Genomic DNA, 25719 nt, shown 5'->3' with positions numbered 1-25719 from the left:
CTGTAGGTTATTTGTTGGTTTTATTGTCATAGAGAGAAACTTCCCGGAATGTTCCCTGTATGCTATTTTCATATTTTATTTAATAACCAAAATAGAACCTTCCCAGAACATTTCATATAGGTTATTTATATGTTTTATTTTCATAACCTAGAGAGAACCTTCCCAGATCGTTTTCTGTTGTTTTTTTATTATTGTAGTAAAACACACACAAACACACACATGTGTTTTTAAATAATTATTATTAATTTATTTTTTGTTTCTGGACTTTGGATCTGTAATGTAATTTGATGATTCATTTTTTCATTCCTACATTTTCTTGTCGGCTTAGTCCCTTTATTATTCCGGGGTCGCCACAGCGGAATGAACCACCAACTTATCCAGCACGTTTTTACGCAGCGGATGCTCTTTCAGCTGCAACCCATCTCTGGGAAACATCCACACACACTCATTTACACACACACTCATACATTACAGACAATTTAGCCTACCCAATTCACCTGTACCGCATGTCTTTGGACTGTAGGGGAAACCGGAGCACCTGGAGGAAACCCACGTGAACGCAGGGAGAACATGCAAACTCCACACAGAAACGCCAACTGAGTCGAGGCTCAGACCAGTGACCTTCTTGCTGTGAGGCGACAGTACTACCTACTGCGCCACTGCGTCGCCCCTAATTTGATGATTTATTATTTTATTTATAAATATTTATTAATGTAATTTAGATATAATAATTTATATGCGTCATCAACGTCGACTGTATCACGTGATTAATTCAAGCCAATGATGGCCGGCTGGAACTCTGCACGGATAACCTGTTACTCACAGGACGTCGTCGGCCAGCTGTGCTAATCTGGTAGGTTTATCAATTGTCTTTCAATTTTGGTATTTTTTTAGGACTTTCTCAAAATCATTTTGAATTCGTTCATAAACCTACATTATTATAGCAAATGTAAAGGTTTATGAGACTATTAATTTGATTATACGGTACTTGCTATTTAAAAGCAAACTGTTTATTTATAACGGTCAACTCGTTACGTTAGCCTTCTCAGAGTCCGTTTTCTGAGGCTATATTATCTTCTAAGACCACACAAATCTATTAACTTTAATCATTTATAGTCATAATGGTGTAAGTTTGATTTATTGTTGAACTGCTCTTCAACCAAACCTTCAAAGAGGCCATATGAGCTGGTATATTGTAGAATGGCAACGTGAGTACAATAACGTTATCTTTATCAATAAATGCACTGACATTTAACCAATTTCACACAGATATTCAAAAGTGTCCTATTTACAAAGGCTAAACAGATATTTTTAGGACGTAATTAATGTTGTCTCTTTTTTTTTTTAGGCATTATATTCAAATTACGTTAAATAATGAAAATAAATGTTAAAATCTTGTTTTTTTTAATTGAATTGAAAAGTCTCTCTAAATGCATTACTCTTCTTATCATCTTGTGCATTTTCAGATATCATTACACATTTTAGAGATATACCACAAATAATATCTGTTTCTTTTTTCTCTTTTCAGTACTGATCTCCATCCAGCCCCAGTTAAGCAGAGCTAAATCAGGCTGATCAAGATCTCCAGTATTACAGCAATCTGACAGCTACAGTAGTGTGTGTGTTGTTACAGCGAAATCCTGCAACATAGCGTAGCATGAGCTTTTGAGTTTGAGAAGCCTTTTAATATTGATTAGCCAGTAATCATTGTTGGATTAATAAAACTTTTTTATTTTTATTTCCACAGCTCTTGGTAAGCCAGTTGAAGCACATTTCTGAATTTTTCATTTCCAATCTTAGTCAGTCATAATCATTTGTTTTCATTTCCACATGCAGATTGACCTCCCCCAGACCCAAACATATAGGTTATGTACAATATTTAAAACATAATTACAATCCCCCCCCCCCCCCCCCACCCCCCCCCCCCAACCCCCACCCACCTTTTGTTTAACTGCAAATAAACAATAATCCACCCTGGCACAGGTTGCTGCATTTTTTCATGTACACACAGGTACTATTTTCACTGATGTTGATAAACATATTTAATATAAGAATAACTTATATTTAAATCTAATTAAAGGATTAGTTCATCAAAAAAAAAAAAAAAAAAAAATGTAGATTGCACCATTAATTTCTCACCTTTGTTTTATTCCAAACCTCGTTTGTTCATCTTTAGAACACAAATTATGAAAGTTTTGATTAAATCTGAGAGCTCTCTCATTTTCCATAGATGGAAAGGTTTCACACTCATTCAAAATCCTTGCTGTCTATGGATGAGGGAGTCTCAGATTTATTTAAAAAATATCATAATTTGTTCAGAATTTAACAAAAGTCTCGGGATTTGGGACAACATGAGAGTAATTTATAAAAGAAATTGTTTTAGGTAAACTAACCCTTTAATAATGCAGCAATTAAAAGTCATTAATAATTTCTTAAATGGTTTGTTATTGCAAAAATATGAATATTATTTTTGTAATTTATATTGGATTTGTTACATTTTTGTAATATCTAGATAAGACAATTATTTACCTGAGATCCCAAGAAAACACAAAAAAGAAAAAAACAACAACAGTGCAACAATGCAAAGCCTCAGTGTTTCAAATAACCTGTTTTTTCACATCTGTGATCCCTAAGGCAAAACACAATGCAGTTTCATAATTCAGTATACCAGTAAAATTGCTCATAAAAATTCCCAGTTTTTAGTCATAACTAATAATGCAATAGAGGGATTTCACAAGAACATAAATGGTGAAACAAGAGTTTGTGGTAAATATTTCCTACAGTGCTCAGCATAATTGAGTACAGCCCATTCTGAAAATGAGTATTTCTATACATTTCTCAGTGAATATAAGTTGAATATATATATACAGTTGAAGTTAGAATTAATTGCCCCCATGTTTATTTTTTTCCCCAATATCTATTTTTAAACACATTTCTAAACATAATAGTTTTAATAACTCATTTCTAATAACTGACTTCTTTTATATTTACCAATATGACAAATAATAATATTTGACTAGATATTTTTTAAGACACTTCTATAATACAGCTTAAAGTGACATTTAAAGGCTCAATTAGGTTCATTAGGTTAACTAGGCAGGTTAGGGTAATTAGGCAAGTAATTGCATAAAGATGGTTTGTTCTGTAGACTATGGAAAAAATATAGCTTAAAAGGGCTAATAATTTTGCCCTTAAAATGGTTTTTAAAAATTCAAAACTGCTTTTATTATAGCAGAAATTAAACAAATATGACTTTTACCAGAAAAAAATATTATCAGACATACTGTAAAAATGTCCTTGCTCTTGTTAAACATAATTTGGGAAATATATAAAAAAAAATATATATTTTTTTTTAAAACAGTATTTTTTATTTTATTTCCACAGCTCTTAGTGAGCCACATTTTCAATTTTTTTATTGTCAATTTTTGTCCGTCATAATTTGTTTTGGGTCAGATTGTCATTTCCACAATCAGCACACAGCCTGGGGTCGGATTGACCTCCTCCAGACCCAAATATATGGGTTATGTACAATATTTAAATCATATTCATTATTCTTTTCTTTTTTTTCCACTTGCAGATAAACAAAGATCCATCCTGACACAGGTTGCTGCATTTTTTTTATGCTTATACAGGTACTTTTTTCACTGATGTTCATAAACATATTTAATATAAGAATAACTTATATTTAAATCTAGTTAAAGGATTAGTTTATCAAAAAATGTAGATTACACCATTGATTTCTTACCTTTGTTTTATTCTAAACCTCTTTTGTTCATCTTTAGAACACAAAGTATGAAAGTTTAGATTAAATCTGAGAGCTCTCTCATCTTCCATAGACGGAAAGGTTCCAGACTCAAAATCCAGAAAAGGAACCCAAACAAATCCTCAGACCATATGCCTTCAGTGATTCAATCAAAATATTATGAAGCTATGAGAATACGTTTATGCACACATAAAACAAGAGTAATAACTTTATTGAACAGTTTCTTCTCCTCTGTGCCAGTATAGGCAACAATGTGGCACTGGTGCATACAAAGTAACACTTCAGCAGCTTGACACGCAATAAAAAGCCCAGCACTATCTTGAACTTTCCTTATATTGACACTGAAGTAAAGAAACCGTTGAATAAAGTTGTTAAATTTGTTTTATGTGTATGGAAATATCATTCCTTGATAATATTCATTTTGAACCCTGAAGGCGCATGGTCTGTTTTGAAAATGTTTTTTGTTGCCTTTTTTTTTTTTTGGACTTTGAGTGTTTCTGAATCGTTGCACTCTATGGATGAGGGAGTCTCAGATTTATTTAAAAATATCATCATTTGTTCAGAATATAACAAAGGTTTCGGGATTTGGGACAACATGAGAGAAATTTGTAACAAATAATTGTTTTAGGTAAACTAACCCTTTAAATAATGCAGCAATTTAAAGTCATTAATAACTTCTTAAATGGTTTGTTAATGCAAAAATATAAATATTTATATTTGTAATATATATTAGATTTGTTACATTTTTGTAAAATCTAGATAACAAGAAAATTATTTACCTGAGATCACAAGAAAACACAAAAAAGAAAAAAACAACAACAGTGCAACAATGCAAAGCCTCAGTGTTTCAAATAACCTGTTTTTTCACGTCTGTGATCCCTAAGGCAAAACACATTGCAGTTTCATAATTCAGTAGTACCGGTAAAATTGGTCAAAAACTCCCTTATATTACTTGTACAATGTGTTTGTTTTTAGTCAAAACTAATAATGCAATAGAGGGATTTCACAAGAACAAAAATGGTGAAACAAGAGTTTGCGGTAAATATTTCCTGTGCTCAGCACAATTGAGTACAGCCCATTCTGTAAATTAATATTTCTATCCATTTCTCAGTGAATATAAGTAATGTATTTTGGTGCATTTAAACAAAACAGATTTATTAAACAGATATATTTATTACAATATTTTTTTAGTCATTAAACATCTTTAGAAATAGAAAGATAATACAAATAAATTCAAGCAAAATATTTGAAAAAAATTACAAACTACAAAATACCAACAAAATTGTAGAATGTTTTGTTTCTCTTGAATTTAGCTCTTTTTAAATGTTTTATCTAATATTTTTCTATAACATATACATTTGGGTGTACTAAGTTTGGACCATTATCATAAGTTATTTTGAGATAAGCTCCAGATTTGGCTTCAGTATTGACAAATTTAATGTGTATGCACAAATATAATGAAAGATTTTTAAGCTGTGTACTTGAATATGCTGAGCACTGTATGCTGATTGTGCATTTTAGAACTTAAGTGCACTTCTACACTCTCTCTTTATCATTTAAATTTTTAATTATGTGATTGTTTGACTCTTTAAAGCAAACAAGTAGACCATTCTTCCAGCTGCTGTCAAAATGTATAATTGTTGTTTTTTACTGATATTTGTTTTCACAGATGAACTACCTGGCGAAGCAATCCTTAGAGCTTTTGTGCACAAAACATAAAGACAGTTCCATAAGAATGACATCTTTGGTGCCTACAGCTTAAAACAGAAAAACTAACAAGAAATCTGAGTGTTGAGAAGTATTCAACATCCCCAGTTATGAATCATACATCATTTGCATATATATTTAGAATTTTTGTTGTTTAAAATGTCATATAGTTCTGCAAATTATTTTTAGAATTGTCCAGTTGTTCATCATATTGTTCATGTAATTCAAATATTTGCAATTCTGTTTTGTATTTTGTTGTTTAAAATTTTCTTTATATTTCATGTAGATGAAAACTATTTAAAAAGTTTATCAATTATGCTTCATACTATTTGCGTTTTCTGAACAATAAACAATGGAAAAAGTTATTTCTTTGGTCTGATTATTTGTCTTCAAACATGTTAATGCAGACATTCGGAGACTGTTAAGGGAACTTTTTGGGGATGTTGCGCTAACGTCCTAGGAACGTTACACAAACCGGCAGGGGATGTCCCGGAAACGTTGTATTGACGTCAAGAAAACTCTCCTGGCTAACTAACGGAACGTTAGGGTGTTTGTTGTGGGGACGTTCCCTGGACCTTCTGAAAACCTTCAGGGAACGTTCGGAGAACATCCTGGGATTGTTATGCGTTTGCTGGGTTTCAGCTCTGAACTGTGAGAAAAACAATTTTTACAATGGCTATTCCAGATGTTCTAGTGGATCAGACTAACAATTTGTACTCTGTGATGGAAGCAAGATGGTGCGTCTTCTTGTAAAGTGCTTGTGGTGATATGACAGCCAGAATGTAAAATGTGTTGCTCACACTTTATTTTAAGGTACAATTCTTGCTATTGTCACGAGTAGTTGTTGTTGTAGTGTAGTGTAGGCTTGTATGTGTTGTTTCTTTCCCTCTCTTTCTCTCGATCTCCCTCTCATTTCGAATTATTCGCAGGTGCAGTAGATTAGCCTACGTCGGATCATGAATGTCGGCAGCTGTATTTAAACCTTCAGTGAGCATGGATTCGATGGGCTCCCTGCTCTCTCTTGATGCCCCGCTTGTTCTCTGTGGAGATGTTATTGCTCAAGTGATATAAATGAGTGTTTGTTGCTGATGTCTCTTATATGGCGTTTTGTGAGATGCTGATGTGAAGTTGTATATCTTCAATGGAGAAACCCGGTTATCTGTTTCCCTGTCTGGCTTGGAGCATGGTAGGGAGATTTGGTGCCTTCTGTTTATTATTTTCGTTTTCTCTTGTGTTTGTTAGTACTAGCGAGGTAAGTTTTCTATATTTTTATTGTATTTTCTACTTTCCAGGGAGGTTTATTCTAATTTAGTTAGCTTGGTTTATTGTCATTTATTTTGGCTGAACCACTTCCAATGTTATTTTTGCTCCTTATTTCTGTAAATAAATCATATTTTCGTGTTAATTCTCAGTGGTTGTTTTTTTGGCCTCTCAGTAACATGCCGCCCTCGGCTGCCTCAGGAAGCAGATCTCATGTAACGTTTATGAGAATTACTACAGTAAGAACTACCAATAAGTATTTGATGCAGTTTTTGTGTAGTTGCAACCATGTTACACACAATCTCGTTACAGAATTCACAAACACACACACACACAGACACACACACACACACACACACACACACACACACACACACACACACACACACACACACACATACACACACACACACACACACACACACACACACACACACACACACACACACACACACACACACCACAGCACCCACATTTAGCTTTGCACTGTTTTTGCACGCAAATGTGACAGCATACAGGTTGATCTTCACTGCTATATGGATATCTGTTATGTTAATGTACAAAATAAACCTGATTTAACGTACACAAACCGGGATTGAAGCAGTTTCTTTTATAATTGTTCTGACACGCGGCTGTGCATCTGAAGTGAATCGCTGTACTTCATTGCACACGTGCTCTGTTTTAAAACATTTTAAACCTGTAAAACTCACTCCTGATCACGTTTGATGATGATTTATGATCCTAGCGAACTGAACAGACCTTTTATTCCCGGTTGCTTTGCACATGTCCTGTCTTGTTGATATGATTATACACGTGACTAGCGGGACAAGTTAATACGCACAGCTGTCAATCAATATTGGTGGGCGGGGGAACGCCCTGCTACGTCAAGTTGCAGTCGGTCTGAAAACCGCCCCAATTGGTCCACCGTTTTTATGTTGTTAAATTTGAAAAAACAAAAAAGAAGAACTGAGTTTTTATATCACTCCGATATGACAGTCTATACACTATACCTACACACATGTCTGTCCAAACAGCTTTAAAGGGCACCTATGGTGTAAAATCTACATTTAAAGCTGTTTGGTTGGTAGTGGTTGGGTTTAGGTATTAGGTAGGATTAGAGATGTAGATTAAGATCATGGTAAATATGTATTGATAAGTACTAATAAATAAATATCTTAATAATAGGCAGGTCATTATAAGCCACTAGATAATAGTGAAAATTGGTACTTAAACTATACCAAGCATTTATCCTCATTTGACCATGTAATTATGCGGCAGGCCATCAGTCAATTGCTGTTAAGTTAGTGTGTGTTTGTTAAACTGACGCCAGTCTTACTGAATTAAGAAGGTCTCTTTGATATACTAGTTCTCGTATTTTAAAGTTGTTCAGTTTAAATTGACTTTTTGCCCTTAAGCTATCTTTACATTGTTTCCCTCTCTATTGTCTGGTTCTGCTTTATAAATTACTGTATGTCCCACAAATCTTGTTTAATTATTTTATATATGAGTTTCTTTTCGCTTATAATCTGCCTTTTTACAGCTCAAACATTCACTTTTACTCACTAAGGTTCTAAAACCTTGTATACATTTTATTTTTGACCTGAACACTGGCCTGTGCCATTTGCACAATGTTTAGGTTTCCATAATATGAAAAAAATACCTTTGAGATATTAAAGTATAATATATGGCAGTACAGTGGAGCAGTGGGAAGAACAATCGCCTCACAGCAAGAAAGTGGCTGGTTTGAGCTCTGGCTGGAGCAGTTGGCATTTCTGTGTGGAGTTTGCATGTTCTCCCCGTGTTCGCATGAGTTTCCTCGGTTGTTCTGGTTTACCATAAAAGTCCAAAGACATGTGCTATTGACCTTATTCTAAAATTCGGAAGTTCGCCTGTTTTCGCGATTGTTTTAGAGCTTCCGATTCAGTCGCCTATGGGAGAAATGACTAGTCATAATAAACGGCAGGAAACGGTCAAACAACTTGCTCTACAAACAAATGTTTGCATAGACCAAGTAGAATAATATAATAAGAAAATATCAGTTTGCAACATCAAGCAGCGTAATGAGCCATTTTTTTAAATGTCTACAAATAAATGGAAGTGAATGAGACTGGAAGTCTTGAGCCAAAAAGATTCAAATGGCTGCGCCCACTTGTCGGCAAAGAATGAGGTGAATAGGTGAATTGGGTAAGCTAAATCGTCCATAGTGTATGTGTGTGATGGAGTGTGTATGGAAATTTCCCAGTGGTGGGTTGCAACTGAAAGGGCAACCGCTGCATAAAACATATGCTGGATAAGTTGGCGATTCATTCCGCTGTGGCGACCCCAGATTAATAAAAGGACTAATCCGAAAAGAAAATGAATGAATGAAAGAATGCATAATATATTCAGTTTTAATTATTAGCCATCCTGTCATATTTTTACAATTTTTAAAATATTTCCCAAGTAATGTTTAACAGAGCAAGGGCATTTGCACAGTATTTCCTCTAATATTTGTACTTTCGCAGAAAGTTTTATTATTTTTTTATTAATATTATTTTATTTTATATTAATTATATTTATTACTTTGATTGGATACAGAACATGTTAAACTAATTAACCTGGTTAAATATTTAAATTGTAATTTGAGCTGAATAAAAATTCTCTCAACATTTACTCATCTTTCATTTGCTTTCCACTTGGTTTCTTTCTTCTGTTATGCACTCACTAACCATTTTATTAGGTACACCTATCCTACTGCTTGTTAATGCAAATATCTAATCAGCCAATCACATGGCAGCAACTCAGTGCATGTAGACATGGTCAAGATGATGTGCTGCCATTTAAACCCAGCATCAGAATGGGGAAAAAAGTGATTTTGAATGTGGCATGGTTGTTGGTGCCAGACGGGCTGGTCTAAGTTATTCAGGAACTGCTGATCTACTGGGATCCGGCACTTCAACTCCACAACCTATCTGAGTATAGACCACTTCAATGCGGTGATCTCATCATTTCCTGCTTGTTATCAAACTATAACTGTAACAAGAGTCAATTCAATCATAACTTCATGTTAAAACAGCTACCATAACAATATTTATTAATATGTGGCTCTTTTTGGATTCTCTGAAGCTCTAGAAATAAAAAATATAAAACAGGGAATACGCTGGGACCATTGTTATTGTTTACATCCCTCAAAATGGTCTATTGTTCCATCCCTAAATTACCCTGCTTACCTATTTTCTATTGGTTACTTCCAGCAGGATAACATGCCATGTCACAAACCAAGAATTATCTCAGACTGGTTTCCTGACCATGATAATGAGTTCACTGTTCTCAAATGGCCTCCAAAGCCACCCGACCTCAATCCAATAGTGCACCTTTGTGATGTGGTGGAACGGGAGATTTGCATCATGGATGTGCTGCCCAAAAATCTAAAGCAACTGCATGATGCTATCATGTCAATATGGACCAAAATCTCTGAGGACAATTTCCAGTACCTTGTTGAATCTATGCCAAGAAGGATTAAGGCAGTTCTGAAGGCAAAAGGGGGTCCAACCTGGAACTAGTAAGGTGTACCATATAAAGTGACTGGTGAGTGTATAATGAAGGTTTGAAAGCCGTTAACTTCCATAGTATATTTTTGTTCCTAATATGAATATCAATGGCTGCTTTTTCCCCATCATTCTTCAAAATATCCTCTTGTGTGTTCAGAAAAGAAAGAAACTCACAAAGCTTCGAAACCACTTGAGTGTGAGTATTTTTAGAATAGGTGAACTATCCCTTTAAAAAAGTAAACTTTTTTGGTTCAAAGACATGCAAAATGACAGAGAAAAGCAGATAAAACTTTCAGGCTTTCACTCAGATGTATAATATTTCAGGATGTTTACTGTAGGTGACTGCATTATTGCATCATAATCAATTCAAGTTGCAACACGTTTAAGATGAATAAAAAACACACAACTTTGTATCCAATATGGCAGGCCTTAAGTCATGCTTCAGTGCCATTTTTGATAAATGTACTTCATCATTATGAGGTTAATATGTGTATAAAAGCCACTAACAAAGCAGCTGAAGTAGTTTTTCAGACTTACGTAACAGGCTCCTGGATCTCTGTAACCCCAATGAATTTGAGCTGGCCGGCGATTTCTGGTAAACTCTCGCACTTGGCGAGGTTAACCCTGGGATAGTACAGCAGAAACGACAAACACATCTCTTCCCGTGTACTGAGACCTCCCTGTAGAAAAATTATTTGGGTCAAGACCTTGAAATACTACGCTGATATAATGCATCCAAAGCACTATTACAGCCTGTGACAAATTATGCCCAATAGTGAGCAAAGCTGGGCTGACACGACACGCACAGAGCAGCAAATATATCTTGATTTCTCTAATATGAATCCAAAACACCAGTGATTTGGCCTCGATGTTTATGGATTGTGGACGGTCTACAGAGAAAAAAGGCAGCCTATCAGCTCACTGGCTGCATGTGTACAGGCAAACGTCGGCAGCTGGAGCCTTCTTCATAGACCTGCAGCTGTTTGCAGACACATTGTTTAGCCAAGAGCACACAGACTTTCACAGACTGTCTGGGAAAAAAAAGAAAAACTGTTGTTCAGATTTAAAGCCGAGTATCTAATAGAGCTGTTGAATTTATAGTCCTAAATCCGGAAAAATAATGAACATTTTAGTGTGCAGTTGTCTAGTTTTAGAATTTTGATCCAAGTGAAGATCCAATTAGATACATTCGGTCTATTATTGTCCTGACTTAAACATAAAATATACAAGATATTAGTCCTACAACCGGAAAAATAATTTACAATTTATATTTTAGTGCTGTGAAATTGTTTTTTTTTTTCAATCAAAACTTTTCGACAGTGCTTAAAAATGTAAACTTTGATCGATTGATTGATTGATCAATCAATCAATCAATCAATCAATCAATCAATCAATCAATCAATAAATCAGTCAGTCAGTCAGTCAGTCAATCAGTCAATTAAATTTTTTATATAGCATTAAAGCACTGTAAAAAGGTAAGGATAAAATGAAAACAAGAATGTCAACAAAACATTAAATCAATGCAGTCCTTTCTCAGAAAAAAACTTTTCAAACTGTTCAAACATACATGATTAAAGGGGTGGTCCAGAGTGTATTTTAAGGCTTGGTTGTGTTTATAACATGCAAAGCAATGAGTGCTTATGCTTCATTTGTAAAAAATCACATTATTTTTTTCATATATCTTACTTTAAGTATTCAGCTAACATGAAAATTAAATATTTCCTAGTTCCTCTGAAAGGCCCACCGCAAGAGGCTCTGATTGGTCAGCTAACATAATGTGCTGTGATTCGCGGATCCACTCTACGTCACCGGGAATCATCACGTCCCGTCACTAGCATGCACTGTGCCATTGCTGAGTAAAGCTTTTAGCCCTATTAGTTTGTGCCTGAATCAAGCAGAAAATGACACACAGGACACAGCTGAACCTCACGCCTGCTCACTAAAATAAAATCTGACAAGTCTCTCACATATATTCGGAATAAGCAGGTGTAAGTAATATGAAATGTTCACATCTCTTGTGAGTTTGTTATATGAGATGTAGAACGCATCTGGTGAAGATTGTATGTGTTTACAGGGGTTTAACGGATAAATATTTAAAGCTAAATTGTTAACCATGCCAAACAGCATTTCCCGTTGTTTACATACTTGTTTACACCCTTGCTACAGAATACCGTTAACGCTAGAAACTATACCTGTAGTTGAACAATTTTGCAAATAAAAATACAGGTTGTGGCTCACAATCCACAGCTTTTGCTATTATGGTTGGAGCTGCTCCTACTTTGAGGAGTTTTTAACCGAATCTAGCACTGAACTGGGAGAGATTCTGGAAGCTGTCCTTTGTCAAATGCTAGCCATATATTTTTTTTCTCTGAAACATAATTAAAGTAAAACTGTAAGCACTTCTCACTTTGTGTCGTGTCCTTTGGAAGCCCGAAGACAGAAACAGAACAAGCTCTGTGGAAACAGCACCGTTTGGATGCATTTTAGCTTTCTCTGCTATAACATTACAGCGCCTCTGGCCACACACCTTCACTGCGCAGGATGTATGCACATAACCTGAAGGGTTTATGATCTCATTAACCCGGATATATATTTTTTGTAGTCCTCAAGTAAAAGACCAAAAGGTCTTACATTCAGAGATGTTGTTTATGTTCACACAGCTACATTATACATCAACTGAAGTTTAAAATATATCATATTGGATCGACCCTTTAAGATGCTTTGTCATTTATTATATCACCCTCATCCAGCAGTTTTCTATTTAATAATTAATAATATTTGAAAAATTTATAAAATGGAAATAAAATAGAAATATTTTGTCGAACTGTTTTTCTAGCAATTTAAGTGTTTGCGATTATTAATTATAATTTATTTTTACAGGGGTTTTCACCTTTATTGTATAGAACAGTAAAGAGTATTGACAGGAAACCAGGGGGAGCAGAGAGAGGGGAAGGATTGACATAGGATCGTGAGGCAGGAGTCAAACTCTGGTCGTCATAAGCACTGGAGTGCATGTGTCGACACTCTAACCACTACACCACTGGCGCCAACGTTTGCAATTATTTTTACATTGTGAAATTTCAGTTCATTGCCTTTAGGAACAAGAGAGAACAATGCTATTTCAATGATTCATTGCATGCTTTTTGGAAGCAATGTGGTTTTAAGTACAGTTTTTGTACAATAAGTTGGTCATCAAATTGTGAATTTGTAAAAATATTACTATAATTATATAACAGATATAACATTATATAGTAATATTACAGTGTTAAGGACATCAGAGATCAAGTCTTATAAAGGCCTACAAATCATGTATGAACAACAGCTCTATAACATTTACTAAACTAAACATTTGCCTAATCCAGGATTTGTCATCATTAACTGCTTGTTGATTTAACCTCATGATAAAATAAAATGTCAGAATAAAATTAACATAAAATAAAATTGTCAAAAAAAAAAAAGCTTTTAAAAACATTTTATCTTACCCAGGTCATGTTCATTCTGCCTTTAGTGTTGTATCTACATTCAGTGATTAAGGAATCCCCCTGGTGACAGAAAAACAAGTTGGTTATTTAGATTTATATATATATATAAAAGACTTGTCTATTATGTTTACTAGTGGCAGGTCAAACAGTATAAACCATTGACAATCACTTGAGCATAAACCATTAAAACCCCACTGATTGTTATCAGAGAACAGAACAGGAAAACAAGTCAGAACTCACACATGAGGCACACCTCTCGCCTGTGGGCCTTGTTAAATAGACACCAGTCTCACACATACACAATATTGTGCTTGTCGATGCTGAATTTATTACACCACTCAGAACAACACAAATCACTAAACATATTTGTTTGTTTAAAATAAATTTTGATTTTGATCATGATATAGATTAATGCTTCTAATTAGACAACTTAAAACATTACTGCTTCCCAATATGTCTAAAATATTTATTTAATTTCAATGTATTTAAAAATATGATTGAATGACATATTTAACAACCAATAAAGACTTTAGGCTACAAAAATATTTGTTCTTGTTGTTGTTGATTTTGGTTGTTACTCACGTGAATTACTGAACTGTGTTCACAGATCATGATTAAGCACTAAAAGGTCAATTAAAAGCTGACACCAAATTTAGCTGCATTGTCAACAAGGCCTATTTGAAGCATTTGGTGATTTGCTCTATTTCAATCACTACCAAACGTTCATAGATCAGTTAAATTGTATCCCAGCACTTCTGGTAAAATATTATGATGCTATATGGCTGAAAACCTAAAGAATTTATTCATAACTATATGTCCACAGCTCTTACTGGATCAAAAACAGATTTGAATATGCTGCAATCCTACATGCCAAAGATTTAAAAGACAAGGCTGAATCATTTGCATTTAAGAATGAGACAGAGTGGGTGTTTGAGTTGAGATGGCAATCTTTTAACGGTTAATCATGCAGCTCTACCCCCAGGTAATGCAAAGTGCTCTTATATGGCTGAGACACTGGAGCAGATAATGATAATTGCTCTATTATTTACTCCTAAAACACTACCAATCCCTTAGCTATAAACTCTGGGCCAGTGTAACAGTGTAAATACTTTAGTTGAAGTAAACAGCAAATTTAATTTGACCCAAATAGGATAAAAGCACAATCTGTTCAATATATAGCGCTGTCATGTCTAGAAGTAATAATCCGTGTTTTCATTGCTAGGAAATTTGTAGCAACACATTTTGTTTAACCACAACTGACACCCAGGTACAAGCCATAGAACACCCTGTACTTCATCCCTCAGTTTCATTCCACTTCCTTGATTTTTCCATGAATTTTTCAGACTTGGAATTGAATTTCCCTGGTATTCACACTGGTTTGCTTGAATCACTCTATCATGTTGTATCTGATGATTAATGCAACACATCAATTTCACCCTCAGATGGAGCAACGCAGACTGAAATGGACACTGACAGGCAAGATGAGTCTCTCCTGGCTGAGCGGCTGGAACTCCTGGAAGTTGAAATCGAACTGATCATCTGAGGCCAGTGGCTGGAGCTCGAGCTGCTGCCGGAAGTGTCTGGCTGTGATAGCCCGTCCTGCCAGGTGAGCGTGGAGCAGAACCGCAAACACATGAACTCCGCTGGGCATCTCGCTGTCTAATGACTAACAGGAAGACAGATACACATGGTATTTTATGAGTTGAGAAACTTGCACAATCTTTTCAAAGTTAGCAAAAATATATATTTCTGAAAAAACCAAACAAATTGATAACCAGAATCTACTTGACTTTAATGAACTCAAGCATCAAAAGCAACAAACAATAAACAGAATATTATCGCCCATTGTTCTGCATGCTATTATATTTTTCATCATTTTAGTTATCAATCTTGAGTATTTTTATCAAAAGTACACTTTCATAATGGTAGTGCAGCCAAATCTGATCTTATAAATTGAGTGTACCATAATACACAATCCCACCTCCTGAAGACACTCCTGTGTGCAGTGTCCTTCAGTAATGTAATCCGTCATGCCTGGAGGCAGCATATGGTAGAGACTGACCCAAACTCCTGTCTCGATGACTCCAGCATCGTAGCGCCTCAGGCTGGGGCTGTAGTACAATCGCAGACCTGAACTGTCCACTATCCCTGTGGAAAGACCAAAACTCAGAGCAGCTCAAGCTCATTACTGACTGGCTGACTATAACCGTAATATATACCACTGAGACTATACTGATTATTTCATAAGTCGATACATAAAATATAATAACCAACACAGAAAGCCACAGAAAATAACCGTAACATTCTGTAGTTGTGTGTTAATCACTTGGCTTTATGCTGCCATGTGTCATGTGTTATTGAAATTATTGTGCTGTAAATATAGGTTTCTGAAGTTGTACAATATTTACAACTAGGAAACTCTGAGATAATTTTGACATCTGAGATTTTAATTTGGGTGGGCCATAAAATTTAAACATGACTGAACAAAAAAGGAGAAATTTTGCTGTAGTGACTTTTTTTTTTTTTTTTTCACAATAGGAACGTTGCCTTTTCGTTAAAGTGTTGCATATTTAAACTCCAAAACGAGTGTTGAGTTTAATATTGGCTAAAATGTGGACAAACCCAACAGTTGGGTTAGTTTCTTAAATTAAATCTTTAACTCAACAACTTTTGGTTAAAACAACCCATCATTGTTTAGATCTTTGTAAGGGTCAGGGTAGCACTGGTCAACGCAATCCACAGAAAATTGAGACACACAACTGTTTTGTGTGGGGAAATAAGAAAAGTTCAGCATATATTACAAGAATTACTGAACATACAGTATAATTAATTTGATATGGAGTGATTTAGTGATTCGACACTGACCATTTGGATGCAGGAATCAGTTGTTTTATGTTGTATAGGGTGTCAGAACTCACTCCTGGAGGTCCGGTGTTCTGCAAACTTTAGTTCCAACCTCATTAGACACACCTGGGCTTGCTAATCAAGCTCTTACAAGGTTTTCTTGAAACATTCATGCAGGTGTGTTGAGGCAAGTTGGAGCTAAAATCTGCAGGACACTGGCCCTCCAGGACCGAGTTTGAACACCCCTGTTGGATAGTGTGTCATAGTGAATGACAACCAACACCATGTCTGGCGTGCTTCACAATGTCTTGATGGAATGACTAGAATGTTAAGTGTTTTTTCTCAGTTCTCCAACATGTGTTTGTCGAATCTGTGATGTTTAGCAAAAGTAGCACAGAAGCCGTTTTATACATGGCATTCAAACATGGCAACGTTAAATGATACTTAGACAAAGGTATTGGTGTCGCTGGGTGGAATTATACAATGAAATGTCCACTTTTCGTTTTTTTGGAGGATTTTATGATGACAAGGCACCCAAAATACACCATGTAGTCAGTTTGTTTACGCTCTTATTTATAGCTATTAGTTTATATTATTGACTCAATCATACACAGTTTGAAATAATGACTGGTTAAAAAGCAATGTGCAATTTAACATATTTCTTGTCCACACCAACAATCTGCAGAATCACACGTTGACTATCTCAAAGAGGTAGTATCATGTGCTGTAAACCAAACTCAATGTTAATTATCTTATTAAAGTTTTTGAGGGCACTTGAAATTGAACAATATGTTTAATTATATATTTAATTCATAAAATCAACCAAAGACTCACACAGCACCTTCAAACCAATCAAGTCAGCTGTCTAGACTAAGAATCCCCCCCAAAGAATAATGGAACTGACAAATGCTTCATTGTGATACTTGGCATTGACAATGATCAACATGTGAGCAAAATGCTTGCTTTTTTTCTAGTAAATTGCTAAAATCACTGCATCTTACTTGTGTTTTTTTTAAAGTGTGCAAACTTTTTCAGTTGCTTTCTCCATCATAAATAAGTCCATGAGTCATAAATAATAAATTCCATTAAAAATGTAGCACTTTATTTTACAGTCCTTTTTTTATGTGTACTTATCATATCCATCACCTAAACTGTGCCATCCCTAAAACTATACCTGGACCTACTGTAACTTTAACCCATGTAGTTCCCTTACATAACTTACTGCTTTTTTATGTAAGTACACAGTAAGTACACCCACTGTAAAATAATGTGCCACTGAAATAATATTTGTCCATTTTGATTTAATTGCGACTTTAAACTGATCAAGTGCTATTATATTCATCCTAACAAAATTAAATTATAAAACTTTAAACTTAAAAAGTTTAAGTGCATTGAACATGAAACAAAAGTTGTACTGAGAAATCTCAATAATTGTGTTAAGCTCATTTTACAGAAGTGGTTTGAACAGATTTTTTTAAATGTGGTACCTCCTTGTAAAGATGGGTTATCAAAGTGAATCTCCAGCTGCACATAGACTGGGTCTATCGACGTTCCTATTGACATCCCAACATGCGGAGGATAGGTGAAGCCCTGCAATGGATAAACATATTTTCATTTTAATATGCAAATCTCTCGTTATTGAGAAAAATGATGAAAGTCTAAAGTGAGCACCTCCCCTCCAATAGCCCAGGCAAACAGGACAGTTTCACAAGTTAAGAAGGAGTCTGGCATATTTGGATGGTAGCATTCATGACCTCTGTTGACCTCACTCTTGTTCAGATTACTGTCGCACTGGTAGAGCAAAATATGATGAACCAGATTCTCATGACCCTTCTGAATCAGCGGCTCAATCTGAAAACAGCACACAAATACAGAGGAATGTGAATGGAGGAGGTTTGCACCACTTACAGTTGAATAGAAAATGCCTTTTCAGTTCTGCGTCTGAATTTGAAATGAGGCTAAAGTATTGTTTGGATCTTAATATAAAGTATTAATAGGTAAAATAGCAAAAAAGGCCAGTTACACATAGCAATAAAGAAAATAAAAAAACAGAATTATGAAAGACTAATGTAGTAGTTATATAGACTGAATAAGAAAATTATATCATTAATGTCAATATATATACACACAAAAATGACTTTACTTGTTCAAACTTTTTTTTATTGGGCTGAATCAACAGAACTATTGAGTTTTTTTTGGGGGAGGGGGGGGGGGCAAATTGGTTGTTTTATGTTCAATCCACTTAGATTTGTAAAAATAATTAAGTTAACTTAATCAATTTGTGTGGGGCCAACATGAAGGAATTGAGTGGAAAACAGCATGTTTTACTGTATATGTCCTAAATTTGGTGGACTAAATAATTAAAAATGAAATTGAGCTTTTTCTTTTAATGGCTAGTGAATATTTTGATCATGCTAAACTAACATTTTTAACAGAAAATGAAAAGACATGATTATTTCAAATTAGTATACGGTATACTTGTAACAAAATTAGGTAAATTCTTTTGTTTACACCAGTTTATTATTAATTATTAAATATTCTCAATTTGTCCACACCTCCGATTATAATATTATATTAACTACCTTCCGGATAGAGCAAAATGTGCTAATTTTCAAATCTGAAATATTTAAAGAAGTATCTTATGCTTCCCAGTGCTGCAGCTATGAAAACACTGTACTATAGTGAAATACTACTACAATTTAAATAAAGAAGCCATTTTAATTGCAATGACACAAACAAAAGCTAGCAAAAGCTCTTTTCTATAACCCAATTTTTTTCCACTAGATACAGTATACATTTCTAAGCTTTGATAAAGGGATCAGTCATAGAGATTTGATAAAAGTAGGTTATCTTTTTTTAAACGCTATTTTGAGTGTGGAATATCTTTGGAGTAGGAAGTTGGAGATATGAGCATTATTTTCCTCCTCACAGTAGGCTTCTTCTGTCAGATCTGGAATTCTAAATAAAAGCATTTCCAGCAGAGTGAACTGTGTCCTGCTCTTCGGCCTGAAGCCTCGGCCTGAAGCAGTGGGACCCCGGGCTAAACAGTGGCTAAATAAATATTCTAACATTCCTTTATTTTCCTTCCACCTCCTCTTCTCCACCTCTCACTTCCACCTTCCATCTTCCATCTCATGTTTTAAGGCCCCAATATCTAATGACCATGTAGCTTTATTGTATAGGATAAACACTCGTCCTTAGTATGTTTGATCCATCACAGATTCATAATGAATGAAGCATATTGTGAAGCAAGAAAATGTTAACCATATTTTCTCTTTCTTTTTGTTTTTTTGTTCTGTTTAGCTGGAATAAAAGCAGATAATTTTTTTTTGTGGGGGGGGGGGGGGGGGGGGGGGGGTGGGGGGGATAATGATATTAGCTATATTTAATATTAATATTATTTAATTTGTATACTATTATCTTGTAAAATAACCAGTAAAATATTATGTACTGCCACCATGATAAAGACAAAGGAAATTTTAATTAAATTTTTATTAATTAATTAAACTTACAATGTATAAATGCTATTATGGCAATTCTGTAATTTTAATATGGTAAATATATTGATGAATTTGGTTTTATGAGCATGGCATAACTTATATATGCTATAAAAGATTAATTTTATTTAGGTAAGCGCTTTTAAAAGTCAATGATACCGCTTAAAGTTGTTCAGAAATGTCTCAATAGGGTAATATGATAAATTGTTTGTCATAGATACCAGAAAATCAGCCAATTTTTTAGCTTTTACAGTTAAAATTGCATCATTTTTGCAATGTTTTGGGATCTCAGTAGCCCCATATTGCATATAGCACACTAGTCACATACAGTAGCAGTGTCTTCTGCCATCACATAGCGTGAGGTTTCAACTAGTAAGGACAGTGACAATAAAGGCTGAATATAGACAGTGAGAGCACAGTGTCTGGAAAATCTGCTGCTCTTTGACAGCTCCACATCTGCTTTGTGAAGCATTCAGACACAGCTGTGGTTGTAGGGCAGCTGCTGGCATCTGATGAACACAAATACCAGACCACTGTACTGCATGTTGGAGAGGACAGGAAAAAAGGGCGCACAGGGGTCACACAACAGTTATTCACATGCTTTTTTCCCCTCTGTGTTCAGTTGATATTAGTATTAGTAAAAGCTTAAAGGGAGCTTACTAAGTCAAACTTGATCCATTTAGTATCCAAGCAATTTGTATAAATTATTATATAAATTATTATTTTGTTAGACTGCACTAGCTAGTTACTGTACATTGGCTGATTTTAACTGTAAAAATGACTGTAAAATGCTACAGTAAAAATCTTAATGTAGTTTCTTAATAAATAATTTTGTATAATGAAGGTAGATTTTTAAGCTTTCTGAATTAATACACAATTTTATTTCCAGTTTTAGTTTTTATTTTAGTTTTATTTCCACAGTTTGTAATATTTCTAATTAACTTAAACTGACTGCAATTAAAACAAACCAATATATTAATAGACCTTTAACTGAAATTAAATAGAAACACTACACCTACAACTTTAATAATTCTGATCTCATCATAATCTAATCAAGACATATTCACAGTAAATGAAAAAGAAGTCTTGTTTTCAAGGTTGGTTGAAATTTTTTAAGACAAGAAAAACAAGACTTAAAGGTGCATCAAGCCTGACTTGAAAACCACTTTGACCATTGAGTCAGTTCCAAAACACACTTGCAGCCAATCAGCAGTAAAAGGCAGGTCTAGTAATGAAAGCAGAGTTATCAAAAAGGGGTGTGGTTTTGTGTTATGGGTGTGTCTGTTTTGATGCTTTTAACTGTCAAACATCATTTAGAACGAAAATAATTTGCTTAATGCACCTTTAATGCCTTCTGTCACTTTAGATCTAAAATATGTTTAAATGTGTACTGAAAACAATAATAAAAAAAATACTAAGAAAGACATTTTTATTTAGCAGAAAAAAAAAATAAAACTTTGTTAAAATTCCAGAATAATCTTTTTTCTGACTGGTGAAAGTCAGCATGTCTGTCTGTTTCATCATCCTTTAAATCGCAGACCTCGCACAAATCTATTCACTGTGGATTCTTTGTATCCACTACACTACTGTACATGCCCAACACTGCAGCAGAATAAATAGGCCACATTCATACCGTGAGCTGCTCACTCCTGCATGTGCGCCGCTTATGTTTTTGCTAAAAATGTGGAGCTGTAGCCATAGTGATGAATTCATGGAGATGAAATGCGTGCCTGTCTTTCCACAGCTGAATTTTACATAGACACAAACTGGTGACTGCGACAATTACATTAAATTAAAGGTTAGTGCATCTAAAAAAATTAGCCTGAAAGGAGGAAGCTTAATTGTAGCATTTTATCATATGATTAAAGTATCTATTCTGCCTCTAATTAAGAAAACTTGAAAAGCTTAGTTACGGGAAGACTCTTTCATCTGGGTCAGAGAGTGTAATTTCAGTAACGTGTCTGATCTACAAAAATAGCAGCTGCAAAAGACAATAATAAGCAGGAGAGAGATAAAATAGAAGCAGAGGAAGACAAAGAGACTGAATACAGAGATAAAAACGGATGCATAAGATAACACAGCAAAAATAACCAATGTAAAAACAACAGATGTGAGCCTATTATCAAAAACAATACTTTTGTGGACCCTAATTTTAAACAATAGCAAAAAACTAGTTAAAAATGTAAGTAATTTGTATTTATATAGTGCATTTATCTGGTATGGCAATACACCTAAAGCGAGACAGTGATACAGCCAATTTGGTGGATGGGGATGATTGGGAGGCCATGATCGTAAGGGCAGAAGGAGGGAATTTGGCCAGGACACCGGGGATACACCGCTACTCTTTTATGAGAAGTGCCATGGGATTTTTTAATGACCACGGAGAGTCAGGACCTCTGTTTAATGTCTCATCCAAAAGACGGCACCCACTGACAGTTTAGTGTCCCCTTTACTTTACTGGGGAATCAGGACTTACACAGACTGCAGGGTGAGAGTCCCCTGCTGGCCTCACTAACACCACTACCAACATCAACCTAGTTTTCCCACGTGGTCTCCCATCCAGGTACTGACCAAGCTCAGCCCTGCTTAGCTTCAGCGAGTAACCATTCTTGGGCTGCAGGGTGATATGGCTTTATGGCTGTATATAGCCACTGTATCATCACAAACAGAACCAAATCTGTGTACACTGTTCATTGAGATAAAAATTAAAGGCTTTGTTTAAAAATAATAATAATAATAATTTGCTTTTAATTCACTCACCCTTAAAGGCCATCCAAAATGTAGGCAATTTTTATTTAAGAATAACATTAAATATATTTAGTTGAACCTTTTAGTGACTCATAAAATACATTTCAACAATCTTTGGTTGTCAAAATAAATACCTCTTGATTATACTTTTGAGGTCTAACGAGAAACTGAGGATTATTTTCAAAATGATCACATTTAAACCACAGCTTCAGCAAGTACAATAAAAGTGTGGATTAATAATAATAATAATAATAATAATTCCTTACAATTATGTAGCGCTTTTATGGACACTTAGAGCGCTTTACACATTCTTTGGTGGAATCTCCTCATCCATCTCCAGTGTGCAGCATCCACCTGTATGATGCAATGGCAGCCATATTGCGCCAGACAGCACTCAAGCTGATTAGAAACAGAGTGAAGCCAAATATGATATGGGTATGGTTAGGAGGCCATGATGGACAGAGTCCAGTGGGCAAATTTAGCCAAAAAGCCTGGGTTAAACACCTAGGGCCCTATCATACACCCAGCGCAATGCAGCACAAGGCGTGACACAGTTGTTGTTTGCTAGTTTCAGCTTGGCGCAATAGTCATTCTGACGTGTTGCACCACGCTATTTAAATAACAAATGCATTTGCGCTCATATGTGCACCCATAGCCGTTCTGGACTAAAAAAGGAGGCATGTTCATGCAAGGAGGTCTAAAGTCCAGCGCAGAGCATGTTAGTTGCGCTTCTCGCTTAAACATTGCTTAATACACAGGATGTACAGCAATACGCAAAACGAGTGAAATGAAAAGAATTTACAAATGAAAAAGAATTAAAGGATTAAAATATTACAAAAAATATTATTTTCTAGCCTATATAAATATAAAAACCACCACCTCCATGGCTACTTCATCTCGGGGGCTTTTTTAGTTTATTCATGACAATTTGGTTTTGTATAATGTTATTATTATTAGCAGTATTATTTATTATATGCATATGTATATTTGTTTTATTAAAAACAAGCTTAGGTTTGCCCACCTGTCAGGTTTTAGACCATATGGGGCACAGCATGCGTATTTGGATATAACTCCGTTTTTTATTTATTAGTTTGCTGGAAATTAGAACTAAATTTAGAAATAGTTTTGACACAAATCTTTGCTCCTAATAAGCGGAGTTATTTATTTATAAGCTAATGGATGTCTATGCGTACAACATGTTTCCCTTTCCACGAGAGTGAAAATAAAAGTAAAGAATGAGTAAGCTCATCTCTCATTCTTGTGTTGTAGATGCTCTGTTTAACTGTTTTCTCTCTAGAGAAGCATTCAGTTTTTCCACTGACAAAGTCGGCCATAAATAGCAAATGCGCTATGGCGTGAAGCAGCTGACTCTTAAAGGGAATGGGAGATGAGACTCTGATTGGTTTATTCTCAAAACACATTTATAATAGGGCGTACTCACACTATGTACAGTTAACTTGAACCGGCCCATAGCACACTTGTCCCACTTCCCGTCTCCGCCGATGGCTCGCACTTACATTACATTCGGGCCTGGGCAATGTCATCGATACTGCGATGTTTGGTAAGCGCTCTCAATCAGCACAGCGGAGATTTCTTCAGTTATATCGTTTAAGTTGTGTGATATGCAGTGACACGCAGTCAAATATTACACTGAACAGATCAGCCACTTTTGATGCTCATTAACAACCATAAAGTCCTCATGCTGCAGGAATCAGGAGGTTTGCTGAAGGTGCAGCTGTCATGCAGTGAGGGGTTTTAGTCCTTAATAAACTACGAAAGTTTGTGTTCACTGAACAGTACGAATGGTTGATAAATCCATGTGAAACAGTCCCTTAAAAGTCTTGCTTACAGTTTCGGGCTAAGTCGCATTTTGGACTCAAACACAAGTGTACCGAACCAAAGCCTAAAGAACCGCGCTCGATGAGCCCGATTCAGAGCACAAACAGTTCTCAAACAATCCAGGAAACGGGCCTGGGCACAGTTCGGATAGCATACTGTGAGTAGGCCCTAAGAGAATAAGCTCAACCCTGTCAGACCATGCGCCGTGGCGCAGAGTGGATTTTTCCATCTTTAAAATAGCAAATGTGGATTCTGACACGCACCTAATGCTTTGCACTTTGCGCTTAGATTGTCAAAATATAGCCCCTACTCTTTTTCGAAGAGCATCCTGGGATTTTTATTGACCACAGAGAGAGTCAGGACCTCGGTTTTAATGTCTCATCCAGAAGACAGCACTTACTGAATGTGAGAGTTGCAGAGAGCTAGCTGTCTGCGATAACTGTCAATGGATCATCAGGAGCCATTAAAACACCCTGACCATTTCACCTTTGTCTTTAGTAGTCTATACACAACGCAGATTATCATCAGCGCTGCTTGTTTGTGCCCCAATTTGTGCTGCTTTGTGTGTTGCATTTAATTTGCTCACTGTCAGTTGATCACTTGGAAAACAATACAATCTGCACTTTTATAGGATTGAGGACTCTAATTTGCCTTGTTATTGAAATGAGCTCTAAGCATCTACAGCACAATGGTGTAAGCGTCAGATTTTATTAAACCTAATTTTACTTCTCTGTTTGATAAACTCTAGCAAAACTTTCAGACTAATAAACAATTATGATTTTATCAGACTGGCCTACTTTACAAACAAAATGGTTTTATTACTCACTCTGATTACATGATGCTTTTTCTTCATCTCTGGAAATCGAAAGATCTGACACCAGTACGTCGTGTCCTTATGAGGAACAGGAACCTGCAATATTTGAATATGGTAAGAAACAAACATCACACGGCAGACAGACCGCAACCAGCAGCAGTAATTCATTGTGGACTGCATAGTGTAGACTTCCAGCTTCTCATTAATCCCATTTCCTGTTTTTTCCCCATTCATT

General features: G+C 35.3%; 1 protein-coding gene and 1 long non-coding RNA gene across 5 annotated transcripts in view; one reads left to right on the top strand and one right to left on the bottom strand.

Annotated features, from left to right (window-relative positions):
- Nucleotides 1-15585, top strand: part of LOC141379240 (uncharacterized) — a 100274-nt gene extending 84689 nt beyond the window's left edge. The window contains exon 3 of the long non-coding RNA XR_012395709.1: nucleotides 15185-15585. This is a non-coding gene — a long non-coding RNA (uncharacterized lncRNA). The remainder of the gene's footprint in view (nucleotides 1-15184) is intronic.
- Nucleotides 1-25719, bottom strand: part of moxd1 (monooxygenase, DBH-like 1) — a 46745-nt gene that overhangs the window by 12167 nt on the left and 8859 nt on the right. Inside the window, exons 4-10 of one of the 4 annotated variants that reach the window (XM_005160591.5) lie at nucleotides 25497-25580; nucleotides 18258-18437; nucleotides 18074-18176; nucleotides 15724-15890; nucleotides 15217-15408; nucleotides 13743-13802; nucleotides 10798-10940 (exon numbers count right to left, since the gene is read on the bottom strand). In XM_005160591.5, the coding sequence (XP_005160648.1) occupies nucleotides 10798-10940; nucleotides 13743-13802; nucleotides 15217-15408; nucleotides 15724-15890; nucleotides 18074-18176; nucleotides 18258-18437; nucleotides 25497-25580 (929 nt within the window). Of the gene's footprint in view, nucleotides 1-10797; nucleotides 10941-13742; nucleotides 13803-15216; nucleotides 15409-15723; nucleotides 15891-16272; nucleotides 18177-18257; nucleotides 18438-25496; nucleotides 25581-25719 lie in introns of those variants that run through there. The other 3 variants (NM_001045206.2, XR_012395670.1, XR_012395671.1) reach the window with 3 other exon arrangements.

Source organism: Danio rerio, chromosome 20, assembly GCF_049306965.1.
Source record: "Danio rerio strain Tuebingen ecotype United States chromosome 20, GRCz12tu, whole genome shotgun sequence".
Taxonomy (NCBI): domain Eukaryota; kingdom Metazoa; phylum Chordata; class Actinopteri; order Cypriniformes; family Danionidae; genus Danio; species Danio rerio.
This window is presented reverse-complemented; position numbering and strand designations above follow the sequence as displayed.